General features: G+C 43.4%; 1 protein-coding gene across 4 annotated transcripts in view; it reads right to left on the bottom strand.

Moving 5' to 3' along the window:
- The window catches only part of adkb (adenosine kinase b), a 119,864-nt gene that overhangs the window by 15,377 nt on the left and 90,739 nt on the right, over positions 1-13,748 (bottom strand). For all 4 annotated transcript variants that reach the window (XM_084567129.1, XM_084567130.1, XM_084567128.1 and 1 more), the window contains one exon: positions 2,531-2,566. In XM_084567129.1, the coding sequence (XP_084423255.1) occupies positions 2,531-2,566 (36 nt within the window). The remainder of the gene's footprint in view (positions 1-2,530; positions 2,567-13,748) is intronic.

Genomic DNA, 13,748 nt, shown 5'->3' with positions numbered 1-13,748 from the left:
GCCTTAAAAGAATCAAACGGCGCACTGAGACTTAAACTTGTGTTCTCTGGTTTCTCACGGCAGTTATTACTTTTTTAGATGTTTATGTTAAATGTCACGGAGTAATTGTGAAAAGTAAGTACAAGAAAGTTTAATTGTATAATTTAACACCTTCCATGCCGCTGAGGAAAACGTTATGTTACAAATCAGTTCTCCTGTTGGGATTAATAAGGTTTTTCTGATTCTGAAATTATCTGTTTATGTTAGAGTCCTATCCACACACACAGTGGTTTGCTTGTCACCTATCCCGTAGCTGACAGTTGGTCGTAGTGGAATGTCATCGGTCACTCCCATTGGTCGACTCCTCAATGAGATTATTTTATACTTGGTACCTGCCCACTTTGTACCATCGATAGCTGCTAGCCTCTTCCTGTGTGTACCATAAACTATATAAAAAGTGAAGCCAAAGCAAGTAGAGCTCCCCCTGGTGTCTGGCTGCAGTATAGGTCATAAGCTCCGACCCCTCCATGTTAGCGGATGGGATTTGAACCAAACTAAAACACTAAAATACACGTCAGATAATTTTTTTCAAGGATGGTTTCTGTCATTATGGGTGGTTGATATAATGTTGATGCAAGTTCAAGTGTTTCCGGATAAGTTTCGTTTTAAATAGAAAACAGGATGTGACATAATGGTGACCACCAGTTGCCACGCCAACCACTCCATAAAGTGGTCCTGTTGGAGAGTTGGCTCCAAGCTCCAAGTTGGCTCCAAGCTTGCAAGATGGCGTCAGTTTGGCCAAGTCAAGGACGTGGAGACGCATTGTCCATATTTATATACAGTCTATGCTGTGTACGCGCCTTTATTACAGATTCAACGCAGATTTCATTTTACACTGAACTACAGTGGAACAGAATGAGTGATAAATTCATGAATCATTCTTATTTCCATTTAACAAAAAAGGAAGTTGGTGTGAAGATTTCCTAGAACTGATAAGGGGGCGACATATGACACCAGAGACTGTCATCACAACCATGTTCTGATGCAGTTTTTCTGATGAAGCCTATGGACTATGACTGAAAGGTCATGGAAATTTCCAGGAAGTGGATTTTGTGTTAAGAAACTCACTGATGATGAATATTCAAGCTCATGACTCTTGCATGTGGTTTTGCATACTGTAGTTTTGACATATAACATCAAGGTCTGCTGTTATTACATTGCGCATGTATTCATATAACACGCGTATTGTGTGCGTGCGCAGACAACAAATACCCCTCAGAAATACTGGTGCGACAATCCGTTTGTTATTTCAAGGTCCCAGAGGCGACTGCGTACTGTGCATATTGCTGTTTTGTCGGTGCCCGGCGGCAGCACAGAGGCCAGCCTGTCCAAGGAAAGTAAAATTGTCATCAGAAAGTGACAAGAGGACTGTGAAGAAAACATCTTTGAACTACAACCATCTAGAAACGCGGCGAGTACAGTACACACCACTGATGTTATCTGAGAAATCACATTCATCCAATGCAATTTCGCAGAGTGTTCTGCCAAATCAGGTTGACACGGAAAATGTCAAAGAATTGTAACAACTAGGAGAGTCTTCACTTTGCCCTTTGTGTGTTTTTTATTTATTTTTTTTCTCATGCGAGGCCCCTCCATTACCACCAGCACCCCCCCTCCCACCCTTTCCTCCTCCACCAACCCTCCCGCTCCTCCACTCCCGCCTTCATCCCTTCTCCTCTCTTAAACCTGTCACTGCCATCAGGATTGCATTTCTATTCCAGTCACGTTGATCACACCGTTAGTGATTCTGGATGACAATTATTCACACAGAGCTGAGCCATATTCAAGGCGGCGCTACCTCTGAAAGAGAGAAGGCACTTAAAATACCTGAGCCCACGTGAAAGAAAAAAGAAAAACAAAAAAATGCATGCACACCGGCTATTTGCGTTTTTTGATTTTGGATTTAAAAAGCAATGCAAAGAAATATATGCAAAGAAAAAAAAAACATAGACCGGGGGGATATTTTCATTTTCGAGGCAGCTCCAATTTAAAACACACAGTGTACAATTTAACAAGCACTGTAATCTTCATTCCCATAATCTAAAACCACAGGTGGCTGTAATTTGGTTATTAAAAGACTACAGTGTGTTTCAGCGCGGTGTAATGTTATAGCAGCGAGGAGAAGACATACAGTATCATCCCTGAGTGCAATGAAGATAATGAGGAGGCTTTTCAACCAGGCAACCTGATGAGCCCCGAGCCTGCAGAGAAAAGGCTTGAAACCATGCCCAACTTCTCAGCTTCCCAAGAGGCTTTTCAAAATTCAATAAATAACATCTGTAGGCGATGTTGGGTGCAGACCTAGCAGAGTGCGTCATAACAGAGAGCTGGCTGAACAAAGAAACCATGACGACTGCCAGGTTTCCATAGCAACTGCTGCAAGGCCTGGAGAGTATAATAGCACATCAATCACTGTCCAAAAAGAACTTCATTATCAGCAAAAATAAACCTTTAGGATTCTTTTTTAGTGTGCAATTGCTGGTCAACTCACCTCAAAGCCCAGCTCTTTGGCAAATGTGGCCGCCTCCTAGAAAAGACAAAAAAACACACACACACACACACACACACACACACACACACACACAAATGAGCGGTTAATTAAAGAGGCATAGACAGAGCATAGTGTCACACACCACACGTGGAGTAAAGACATCTCCCTTCCCCTGCGCTCCTCACATGTGCGGCCGCGACACTTGAGAATAAGTAACCGGAGTTAGTGTTGCTCTGCCAACTCCTGATTTAATAGGCATGCAGCCCACCCGTTTAAACTATCGCCCGGGATCGTCTCATCTTACGGAGGCAGCGTGAGATAACACTACGTCAGCCCGCAGCCTTGAAACTACCGCTGAAACCGCGAATATGTTCTGGTATGTGGGAATCCCCGACACTGCAGGCATCCAGCGTCTACTATGTGCAGCTTTATTCTCCTAACAGGTGCACTTTATACGCCCATACCAATGTTTATGCAAGTTCTGTCTCATTAATCATGTAAACTTCACACAGATGGTGACCTTTTACAAATACACTGTACATGCTGTACTTCTAGATTTATTTTTTTATATATATATATAAATTCATAATGTCATGCAGCCACTGTTTTCAGATCATTACCATATGATATGATATGGAAAACTCTTGCAGCTAATGTTTTTTTAGTGCAACATTTAAACGCAAAACATTTAAAATATTCTTATTAGACTTGTTTTGGTTGTATAATCCAGCAGCTCCTGCCGCTGATTAGATGAATAAGACATGAAAGGCGCGTAATTTCTTTTTGTCTTTTCAGATTTTCTTTTGAGACCGCGGCTCCACGCAACAATGAATTAAACCACAAATCACGCTAGACTTGATGCTCATTGTTGTGACGACTCGATCCATTTTGTTTTTTTAAAGAGATTTGATTTTCATTCCCGCCTGAAAAGGTGCAAAAAGAATAAAAAAAGCATTAGTACGTTTTAGAATCAACAGCATAAATGTATATCTGATGTGTAATATATAAAGGGAGAGTTTAATCTAATAAAGCAATGAAAGGAAATCAGCTCATGACTGGAAAAAAACATCTCCTTTGAGGAAATATTGCACTTAAATGAGTAGAAACTACCAGACCCCTGTTAGAGGAAGCCAGATGTCTCCAGTATTATTAGCAGTGGGCTTAGCTGTGACGTCCAGTATGTGATCTGTAATAAATAGGCCACGGTGCGATCCTTTAACCGACGCCAGAAGCTGTTGCTTGTCAGTTCAGAACGATGTCACAAATCGTGACAGACAACGCCGCGCACTAAATTCACTTTTGACCCCAGACGGGGCAATAAGTTGATGCTATGATTCTAAATAATCCAATTATCTGCGGGAGGCGGGCTGGTGTTTGCGTGACCTTGGGGAGAGGTTGACAACCTGGTCCTCAAACAGAAGGGGAGGAGATGACATGGAACAATAAGGTTACCGGTCCCTGGAGGAAAGCCTCATGGCTCTCTGCCTTGGATCAACATCACAGCAATATGTCAATTCATCACCCCACCCTGCCTGGGCAACTACACACACACAGGCCGGACAATTAGCTGCAGTAGTCAACAAGCAGTTTTATAATCAGTAAAGTAATCTTCTCTTTTCACCTCCCTTTGGCTTTTCAATCTAGCGAGGGGCTAGGTCTCACATTTGTTTTCCTTTATTTACGACCACATATTGACTTTTCTCCTCGGGAACGCTCCATCACAGACGAGCACGAGGCGTCTCCCAGGGACAAGAGCAGCTTGGAAAACGTCTTGTCAAAACAGTGATATTTCATATCAAAGCATTTAAAAGAGAGACACATGAACGAAAGGCTGGAATAACGACGGAGCTGCTGAGCGGCACATGGCTCTGCCTCACCCTCCGTCTCTCCCTCTTCTCTCTCTCTCTCTAGTTAGCAGCTATAATATTTGTGAGAAAAGCCTTTCGAGAGCGTGTGGGTGTTAGAAGAAAAGATAATTGAAGCGATGTCTATGAGCCACATGCGAACAGAGTAATCCCTTTTAGGAATTTAATAATTTCTGTGAGTTGCTATAATGCCAACATCAAAAATATTTTGTACTATAAGCTGAGCTAAACCTAATATATTGGTATGATAAATATTGTATGGCAGTAAATATGCAATTACCGAGACTACACACGCAAGCCAATAAACCTGAAACGATGTGCAATTAAAGTCGGTATTCCTTAAGGGGCTTACGCCGTTAATATTCAAATATGTCTCAGGCTGTGTCTGCTTGACGTGTGCTGTTTAGGTATGTTGCGGTAGACGGGTTTAAAATGACGGGCCATGTGCTTCTACAGCTGTTGCAACAATGACAAGTGCTTCGAGTGACATCTGGGCAAAATCCTCTCGCGCTCAAAAAAGCATCTTGTTTGTTCTGCCGTGATTGCGCGCTCGCTTTTGATGATCTGCTCCGAGTCTTGATTCGAAAAAAGAGAGAAAGAGAGAGAGGGAGAGAGAGAGGGAGAGGGGGCTGTTGCAGATTTTCAGGGCTCGTAGGTCCTCCACCTTCCCCTCTTCAGGCAGACAAGGTAAAAGATAACAAGGCGGGCTGAGTGCATGAGCCCTCTGCAGCCGTAGTTAGTATAAAGCTATCAGAATGTGTGAGATGTTGCTGCTGTCAGAGGCTTAAACAGTCAAAGGGATATTTTTAGAGAAGCTTAAGCTAATAATCCAGAGCCCAGTCAGGGGGGCGGGTGTCTACAATGTCTTGCCAAGCAAAATGAAAGAAGAAATGCACACATCATGCAAAGGGCAGTTTTGAAAGCTTCACACTTTGCTTTCTTTCACGTTATTTGTGACGGCAGCCTAGCAGGTCTAGTTTAGGACATTAATGTATGGACTGTTTGCTCAGAAACCTGCAATAACTGACTTATTTTGGGCTCTTAGGGGCAGTGGACTAAGAATGACATGACACACAAACCTGATAGCAAACTTACGCCTCTAAATAACACAACATTTGCATTAGTTTAGAGACATTTTCTCCCGTTTTTGCTCTGGTTTTGGTCTCCGCCACCTCCTAACAGAAATATGTGGCTGTTAGAGAATGGACATGGGTCTTCTGAGGGTGTCCTGTGGTGTCTGGCAACAGAATGTTGTTAGTGGGGGGCCTTTAAGGGGAGGGGCCTCTGTGGATCATCCCACAGATACTTGATCAGTTTGGGATCTAGTGAATTTGGAGACCAGGTCAACACCTTGTGCTGTTCTTCATGTTTTTTTAATTGTTCCTAAAGTGTTTTTGTGCAAGGAGTGTCATTGCTATGGGGTGGGGGTGTCTGGTCTGGTCTAGGTGGGTGCTACATGTCTAAGTGACATCCACACCAATGAATGCCAGGTCCAAAAGTTTCCCAGCAGAACACTGAATTGTCACAAAACGGCCAATGTTATTCACTTCTTCTGTCAGTGGTTTTAATGTTGTGGCAGACTGTGGTATTCTTCAGTCCATCGCCTAATGTTACGACATGGAAAACACTCATAAGTTGTACTCATTTTCTATTTGTCGCATCTAAAAACTTTAGTTTAGGTGAGATCCAGCAGCAGCTCCTAACTTGGAGGGTCAGTGGTTTAAAAACACACAAAAGAATGAAAAGCATTTTTTTCAACCCCAGCAAACAAGCTACAACACGACACGCAAACCTGTTAGCACGCAGCTGCACATGTCCACACATCCAATAGACGCTCTGTCTCTCTTTTCTCTCTCTGTTTTTGGTCTCCACCAACTCTTAATGGAAACGTGTGACTGTCTGGCGGCTAAATCCTCCATTATGTTCACTAGCTAGTCGCTAATTGCTCCGTTTGATGCTCAGAAGGTAGCGTACAGTGGGTTTTCTGTGCTCTTTCATTAATAACAGCTGCATGCTGTAGCCAAAAAACAGAGCTATGATAGTGAACTCACACAGTAAAGTTCAGGGAACCAAAACAGTGAATGGAGGGGGGCGGGGGGGTTACTACTACAACAGAGACCTTTTTATATACAAGTAGTCATGTGATCCAGGTGATAATGTGACAGAGAATAACCAACACAACGTAGCATTTAAAATAATCCTGTCGTTAAAATTGCTGCTATGATCAAGGAGCACAAAGGCTAACGAGGAGCGCTAACATTACACGGAGGTTTGCTCATAAAGCACCGCCAACAGAAGAAAAAAAAAACGTAATGAAACGAGGCGAGTCATTGACTTTGAGGATAAAAAAATAAATATTCCCAACAACAAACCAAAGCAAGCTTTTATTTCTTTTCTCCTCTGTGTTACAAGTTGTTGAGCATATGTCACAGCAGGAGTGAGTCAGGGAGAAAAAAAAAAAAAAAAAAAATCCAATTTCAGTGTTTCCCAAAGAATCTAAATCAAAGAGCAAACCTCGGTGCTCAGGTTAATAAAAGTTGATAAGCTGAAACGCGAAACTCCCCCAGGCCATTCAGAAAATAAGCATTTGCTTGACCGTGTTAGCCCGACGTGACGCAGAGGCAGAAATTGAATTGTACTTGACATTGTGAGTGGAGGGGGCGGGGGGTGTGGGATACTGAGGAGGGTATAGCCCTGACAAGTCATTTACAACAACACCCCCTGTTTGGCTTTTTCTTTTCTGGGCATGTCAATGTGGAGCTGCTTTAAAGACGTGATTTAAACTAAGTGTACCGTTTGAAAAGGTGCAAACTAGAGGAGTAGACGTGATCAGATCAGTTGGAAACGACGACCGTGATTGGTCATGATGTGTTAAAACCATTCAGCCAATTATCATTACCTTCAGATATATGTTATAATGGCATGTGACATGTTTTCCTCATACCCTGCGTATAAGCGCGAGGCATCAGCGAGGCGAGTCAGACAGCTTTCATAAATGCCCAGTAAAAACAACATCTGGCATTCGACTCAAGTGTTTCCAGCCAGATTACTACAGCATACATTACAAGGGCGGTGGGTGGAGGGTGCAGGGTGGAGGGTGAATAACTAATCAAGTTATCCGAGGGGATCGCCGGCCGCCCTTGACGTGGCCTCGGGGTCACGAACACATCTCCTCCTGGATGTCGGGACGCCAGCCCCCAGCAGGAGTCCAGGTGCCGCTGAAACAGGAAGCTGCCACCTCAAAGATATGTGGGCCGATAACAAGCGCGGGCAATTATTAATACGATCATGCGAGCTGATAGTACCTCACTCATGCTGGGTGGAAGGGGAGGCGGCCGCCCCGCTGCCGTGCAGGACAGATTAGGGGGGAATAAATCACCTGCACCGAGTCCTCCTGTAGCTCCCGGGAGGATGCAGCAGTCCCTCTCAAGCATGACACGCCACAAACATGAGGGTAAACACACGCAAGAAGAACACACTCCGGGGAGAGAGGCAGGGCTTCTTTTACTGCCGCTGGGAATTTACTCAACAACAGCTGATGGTATTTCACTTTGGGCTTTACTGAGCCGTTAAGTGGCATGTTTCATCTCTACCTAGTTATTTTCTAAAATTCGCGTATGATCGCAAAGGTTTAATCCGCAAGTCACTTCTAGGGTTACTGACAGCTTTACATTTCTCCATGCCATGCACAGCCATTTTTTTCCTGTGCTTCCCCCAAACGTATTAACTGTTTTCTTATCTGTGTTTATCAAACGCCTCGAAGCAAAGTTGCACAATCTCGCAACAAATAAAAACCTGTTAACAACTGCGAGCATTAGAATATCTGTCCACTCTTCGCCAGATGTTGTACTGTTGCTGTGAGAACATTTGCATCAGCTAATGGTATTCGTTTTCAACTTCTGTCGATCTCTCTGCCCGCCTCGGGCTGTGTTCCTTATTTAATGCACCGCTGTAAACTGCAAAGTCACTTCTGCTTTTAAACAGCGGTTATAACTATTGTACATCTTTATGTCTGATCATCTGATCATGCTACATTTATTTTATATAATTTCCCACGTATTGTAACACAGCTGGACAATGCACTGCAATACACTGCAAGCCTAAATTAAATGTATTTTGTATTGAGTTTTGTACAGCAGGTGTTTCTGTGGTGAGGGCTAGCAGCAATCTTAAGATTAAGATCCTGGCATATTTCAAAAACATTAAAAATATTTTAAAATGTTGAAGTTTTTGAAAAGTTCTAATAAATAATAATAGTCAAATCTCTGAAAAGCGGGTGCTGTAAAGTCACTTCTGAACGAATGGTGCAGTTCAAGTGAAAATATTCATCTTTCAAAGTTCCACCCGTTTCGAATATTTCGATAAAAAAAAAAATAAGATTTGATTTTTGAAACATAATGCAAGCCTTCAAAACTTATTTTCAACTTGATTTCAAGCTTTTAAAACATTCTGTTTGCAGTTTTGAATTATGTGACAGGATGTTAATCTGGTACAATACGGGTAAGTGCAGTTCCTTGAATGGCCACTAGAGGCTAGCTCCGAGATCTATACAGTATAGACTAATAGACGGTTTAGACTTCTGCATCAAATTGGCGCCGTAGCTATGCAGACCCTAACGCCTGACGTGCACCTCCCCACAAATGTAACAAGAGATGTGATTGGTCCATTTGGTTGTAGCATGTTCCCGCTTTAGCATTTCCAGCTAGTTCAGTTGCCACTGTTGAAAGGAAAGCAGGAACTAGCGTTTTGGGTGGCGTTTTTACGGGGCGAGCCAGACTGACAAGCGCACAAGTATAAATAGCTTGCACCGGCGTTGGCTACACGCGTAGGTTACGGCATCTATATCCTGCAGTACCCTAAAAGAGCCTTAAAGGGGAATTACCGCTTTTTATAACCTGGATCTTATTTCTGGCATAAAATACGATCGTTTACTCACCCATATAACTTTGGTGTCATTTTTTGTCATTCAGGAGATGTTTAGATCAACGTATATCCATATAGTGGGAGTGAATGGGGCACCGAAACACAGCCTCTAAATATCGCATTATCTGCCGCGAAACTTGTTCATTTCACCAATATTTTGTTATGATACGCTAGTGCTATTCCTTGTTGAGTCCAGAGTTACTTGTTATCATCATCCAAGGTCTGTAGGTTGACCTACTAACTTCTGACCTGGATGATGTCATCTCTGAGCGCTGCGCGGACCCGCGATGGTCGGCTTGTTTACCTGTAATTTGCTACTGCTAGTTTTTTGCATCATGGCTGAATATTTTTCCGATTCTGAGGTTGTGGACGACGATTTTGTTTATGATGGACGTTCTTACCGTTTTGAGCCAGAGTATACGGATGAGGAGCTCGTTGAAAGGAGGATGCGGAGGCAGAGAGAGGAACAGCTGGCCAAAGAACAACAAACTGCTGCACGTCCGCGAATAGATAACAGGTAACTCCGGAGTCAACAGGGAATAGCATTAGCGTATCATAACAGAATATTGGTGAAATGAACGAGTTTCGCGGCAGATAATGCGTTATTTAGAGGCTGCATTTCGGTGCCCCAGTCACTCCCACTATATGGATATATGCAGATCTAAATATCGTCAAATAACACCAAAGTTATATGGGTGAGTAAACAATTGTATTTTATGCGAGAAATAAGGTCCAGGTTGTAAAAAACAGTAGTTCCCCTTTAAAGCTTAAAAACATGCATAATTCAGGTCCATTACCTAACATGAATTAGCTGAGAGTTCAGCAAAGCCAGGCACTGCCACAATTAGTTGTGGTAGAACTTGGGCATCTAAAGTGATTTTAATTTCTCTCAGTGCTCCACAGCTGCAGCGCTTTAAGGTAAAGAGCGTTTGTAAAAGTCGTACCCGGATCCGAAATAAAATTAGCCTTTAAATAACCGTGATCAATCCCTATCCTGATTGTGTGAATAGACTCAGAAAACGGTTTTCTTCCTCATTCAGGGCTTTGGGGAATTAAGTCAACAGCTCATTACGAATACTGTTTTATTATAAAGCAATAAGAGAAGTAGAAAATCTCCAGCATTAGCAGTGTCAAATTACGCCGATACTCGCAAGTAAATATGAAAAAAAAGAAGAAGAAAGAAACGACTTAAAAATAACTCCGCTGAGGTTTGTCCAAACTTAAAAGCAAGTGCACGGTTGACCCAAGCTTTCATGTGACCAATTTCAACAGTACTCTTGCCTGCCAGTCTATTAAACACCTCTAGCAACAGCCTCGGCTCACCGTCTATTTCAGTCTGCCTGCAAGGGCAGCCGAGAGGTCTCATAGCGAGCCCGCGGGGACTGCAGCAGCACCTACAGCACAGGTCCAAAGGTTAAACAATCGGAAACATGTGCAGTACATAAATATCTCCGCTGATAGCAATCTCAGCGTGGGGAAAGCAGAGTTTGCATAAGGGGCTCAGAGCAAAGGATGTAACCTCAGATAGAGCACGAGGGACCCGACAGGCATTCAGTCAGTCTGTTGGGGCTAATGGAAGCCGGGGCAGCTTTCTGTTAGCGGTGGTGGCGGTGGTGGGGGGTTTAGTTATCAGCCTGATGGCCTTATCAGCACTGAGCGCCTCTATCACACATCTCACCTCTGGGCTCTAACAAGGGGTCAGCACACAGCGCCCGACTACCAGACACTGAACCATCTCTGAAGGAAGTGGACGAAGGAAGAAAAAAATAAAAAAACACAAGAGGATGGTTATACAGAGCTAATCCTGCAGCGTTCTCATAACTCTCGCTGCTCTCCGCTTCACAGATGGCTCCTCTGAAGTTTCTCTGCTGGACCATCAGCCGTCTTGGGAGATCTCTCTCTCTCTCCCTCTCTCTTTTTTTCCCCTGGCTGTCGGTGCCTCATTCCAGATGTTTTTAGATCTGGATCTTTGTCCTCCACAACTCTCAGCCTCTTCTTTTGTCTCATTCTCTCCCATTTCCTATACAGCACATGCGAATCGTGTGTGTTGTCTCCGTAGTGGTGCTTTTTCTCAGGTCCTACGTGTCTGGAAGCACCTGGAAGTTGCACAACGTCCTCTTTTACGCATATGGCCACATACATAAAATGTGTCCCAGGTTAGCCTTATAACGGTTCATCTGCAGCTCACAACGATCCTAACACGATAGATGTGACCTCTCCTGATAGCTTCACTGTGGATTCAAAAGGTGAGCTAAACTTACTTAAGAAAATATGAGCCGCCAACCCAAATGAGAACTCTTTATAAGCAAAGTTATACTCTTGCTCCGGTAACTTTTATTGACCGTCTTTCAAGTTTGTTTGGTCAAGGTCCGCTTGATTGAATTTTTCAGGCTCCAGGACTTCCACAGTCAGAGGATTGCAGCTTCGCACTCGCGCATATGAAAGCAACTAAATTGCAATCTTGATTCCATCTCTTTGAGGCACCATATCAGGGTCAACGCGTCAATTTATCTTACAATTTAAGTAAAAAGAAAGTTAGCAAGTTGGGGATTGTTCGGCAGTCGAGGAATTCAAGTTCCCTGGAAGCCCTATAGTTGTAAACCTGCTGCTGAAGGCCTTCACAAGCTATTCTCTTCTCAGGAATGAGATCCTACATAAAAGAGGAGAGATTAATGTATCCGAGTCTTGCCTTTGTGTCTCTCTCTGCTTTTTAGTTGTGAATAAGAAGGTGGCGTTTGTGTTTTTTTTTCTTTCCACGCAGCAATCAAAACAAAATAATGATCTGACAATTGCTTATAAAGCAAATCTGATCAAGACACATAAGATTTGGTTCCCTATTAAGTTTCTTACTTTGTTTCTTACAAAAATTGTGCTTAACTGAACTACAAGATTTTGAAAGCTGTTAATTGCTTTTATCATTCTGCATACACATATCAGCCAGAACATTATGACCACTGACAGGAGAAGCAAATAACATCGATCATCTTGAGACAATTCAGTGTTCTGCTGGGAAACTTTTGGACCTGGCATTCATTGGTGTGGATGTTACTTAGACATGTAGCACCCACCTAGACCAGACCAGGCACCCCCACCCCATAGCAATGACACTCCTTGATGGCAGCAGCCATCCCCAGCAGGATGCAACCTGACACAAACGCACACACAGAAAACGCTTCAGGAACAACTCAAAAAAGTACAAGATGTTGACCTGGCCTCCAAATTTACTAGATCCCAAACTGATCAGAGGCCCCTCCCCTCAAAGGGCCCCCCACTAACGACATCCTGTTGCCAGACACCACAGGACGCCCTCAGACGGCCTGTGTCCATTACCCGACGAGCCACAAGGAAGACCTACACAATATTAGGAAGGTGGTCATAATGTTATGCCTGATCGGTGCATTGCGTGTTCTTGTTTTCCTCTTTTCTATTGCTGCATATTTGTTGTGCGGCCACATTCCGCTTAAACTCTGCTTCGAATAACAGCCCGTGTGTTGTGACTGCGATTCCACTTTTCATTTTTCGGCTAAAATCGCTTTTTTTTTTTGTTGAAAAGTGCGTTACGAAAACTTGATGAGGTTGAGCCCAACTTCCCTGCAGTCCATCAGCTCCTCGCAGCTTATTATCCAGTAAATTCAACAGACATTTGGTTGCAGGCGCTGCAGACAAAGGTCAAGAAAGCAAACAGCTTTTTTTTCTCCCTCTCTCTCTCTCCACAGTGAACTGTTGAGAACAGTGACCATACCCTCCTGTGTATAATAAACATGCGAGCATTTGGCCTGCTCTATTTACCTCCTAATGAGAAACAAAGATCTGCTCTGGAGGGACTCGCATGCCTCAGACAATGAAAAACCCAGGGAGAGAGAGAGAGAGAAAAAAAAAAAAAAGAAAGCTCTCAAAATAATTCAAACCATTTGTGTGCACTGGGGACATGAGAGCTTTGTCTGAATAAATTGGCCATACAAGAATCGAGATGATGCTCGATGTGTTTGTGTCTGTTGATGTGGCATAAGAAGACCACTTGCCAGATGAAAAAGCAGCAAGGAGACTACATCATTTCACATGTATGCACAGATTAACGTGTGATGGACGTCGCGCGGAGAGCGGCGCGACCGCTAATGCTTTGCGTGATGAATTAAAGAAAATTGTGACAAATGCGAGCAGATTGAGTCGCATATCTGAAATAAATCCACGGGATTTATTACGTACGGGATTAGAAATTAATTTGGTATAACAGGTGGACAGATTACGCTCCCTGATTGTCGCTTTCTTACCAAAAAATGTTTAACCGACTGGGAGAGTGAGGGAGTCCACGGGAAAACTGTATAGTCTGGACTGTGGGAATACAATCATGAGTAGACAAAGGCCGGTCCTCACGCCAACTCTGTGTGGATAAGAGGATTGGATTGGAGATGGGATGGGGTGGGGGGGGA

This window comes from Chelon labrosus, assembly GCF_963514085.1.
Source record: "Chelon labrosus genome assembly, chromosome: 19".
Classification (NCBI taxonomy): domain Eukaryota; kingdom Metazoa; phylum Chordata; class Actinopteri; order Mugiliformes; family Mugilidae; genus Chelon; species Chelon labrosus.
This window is presented reverse-complemented; position numbering and strand designations above follow the sequence as displayed.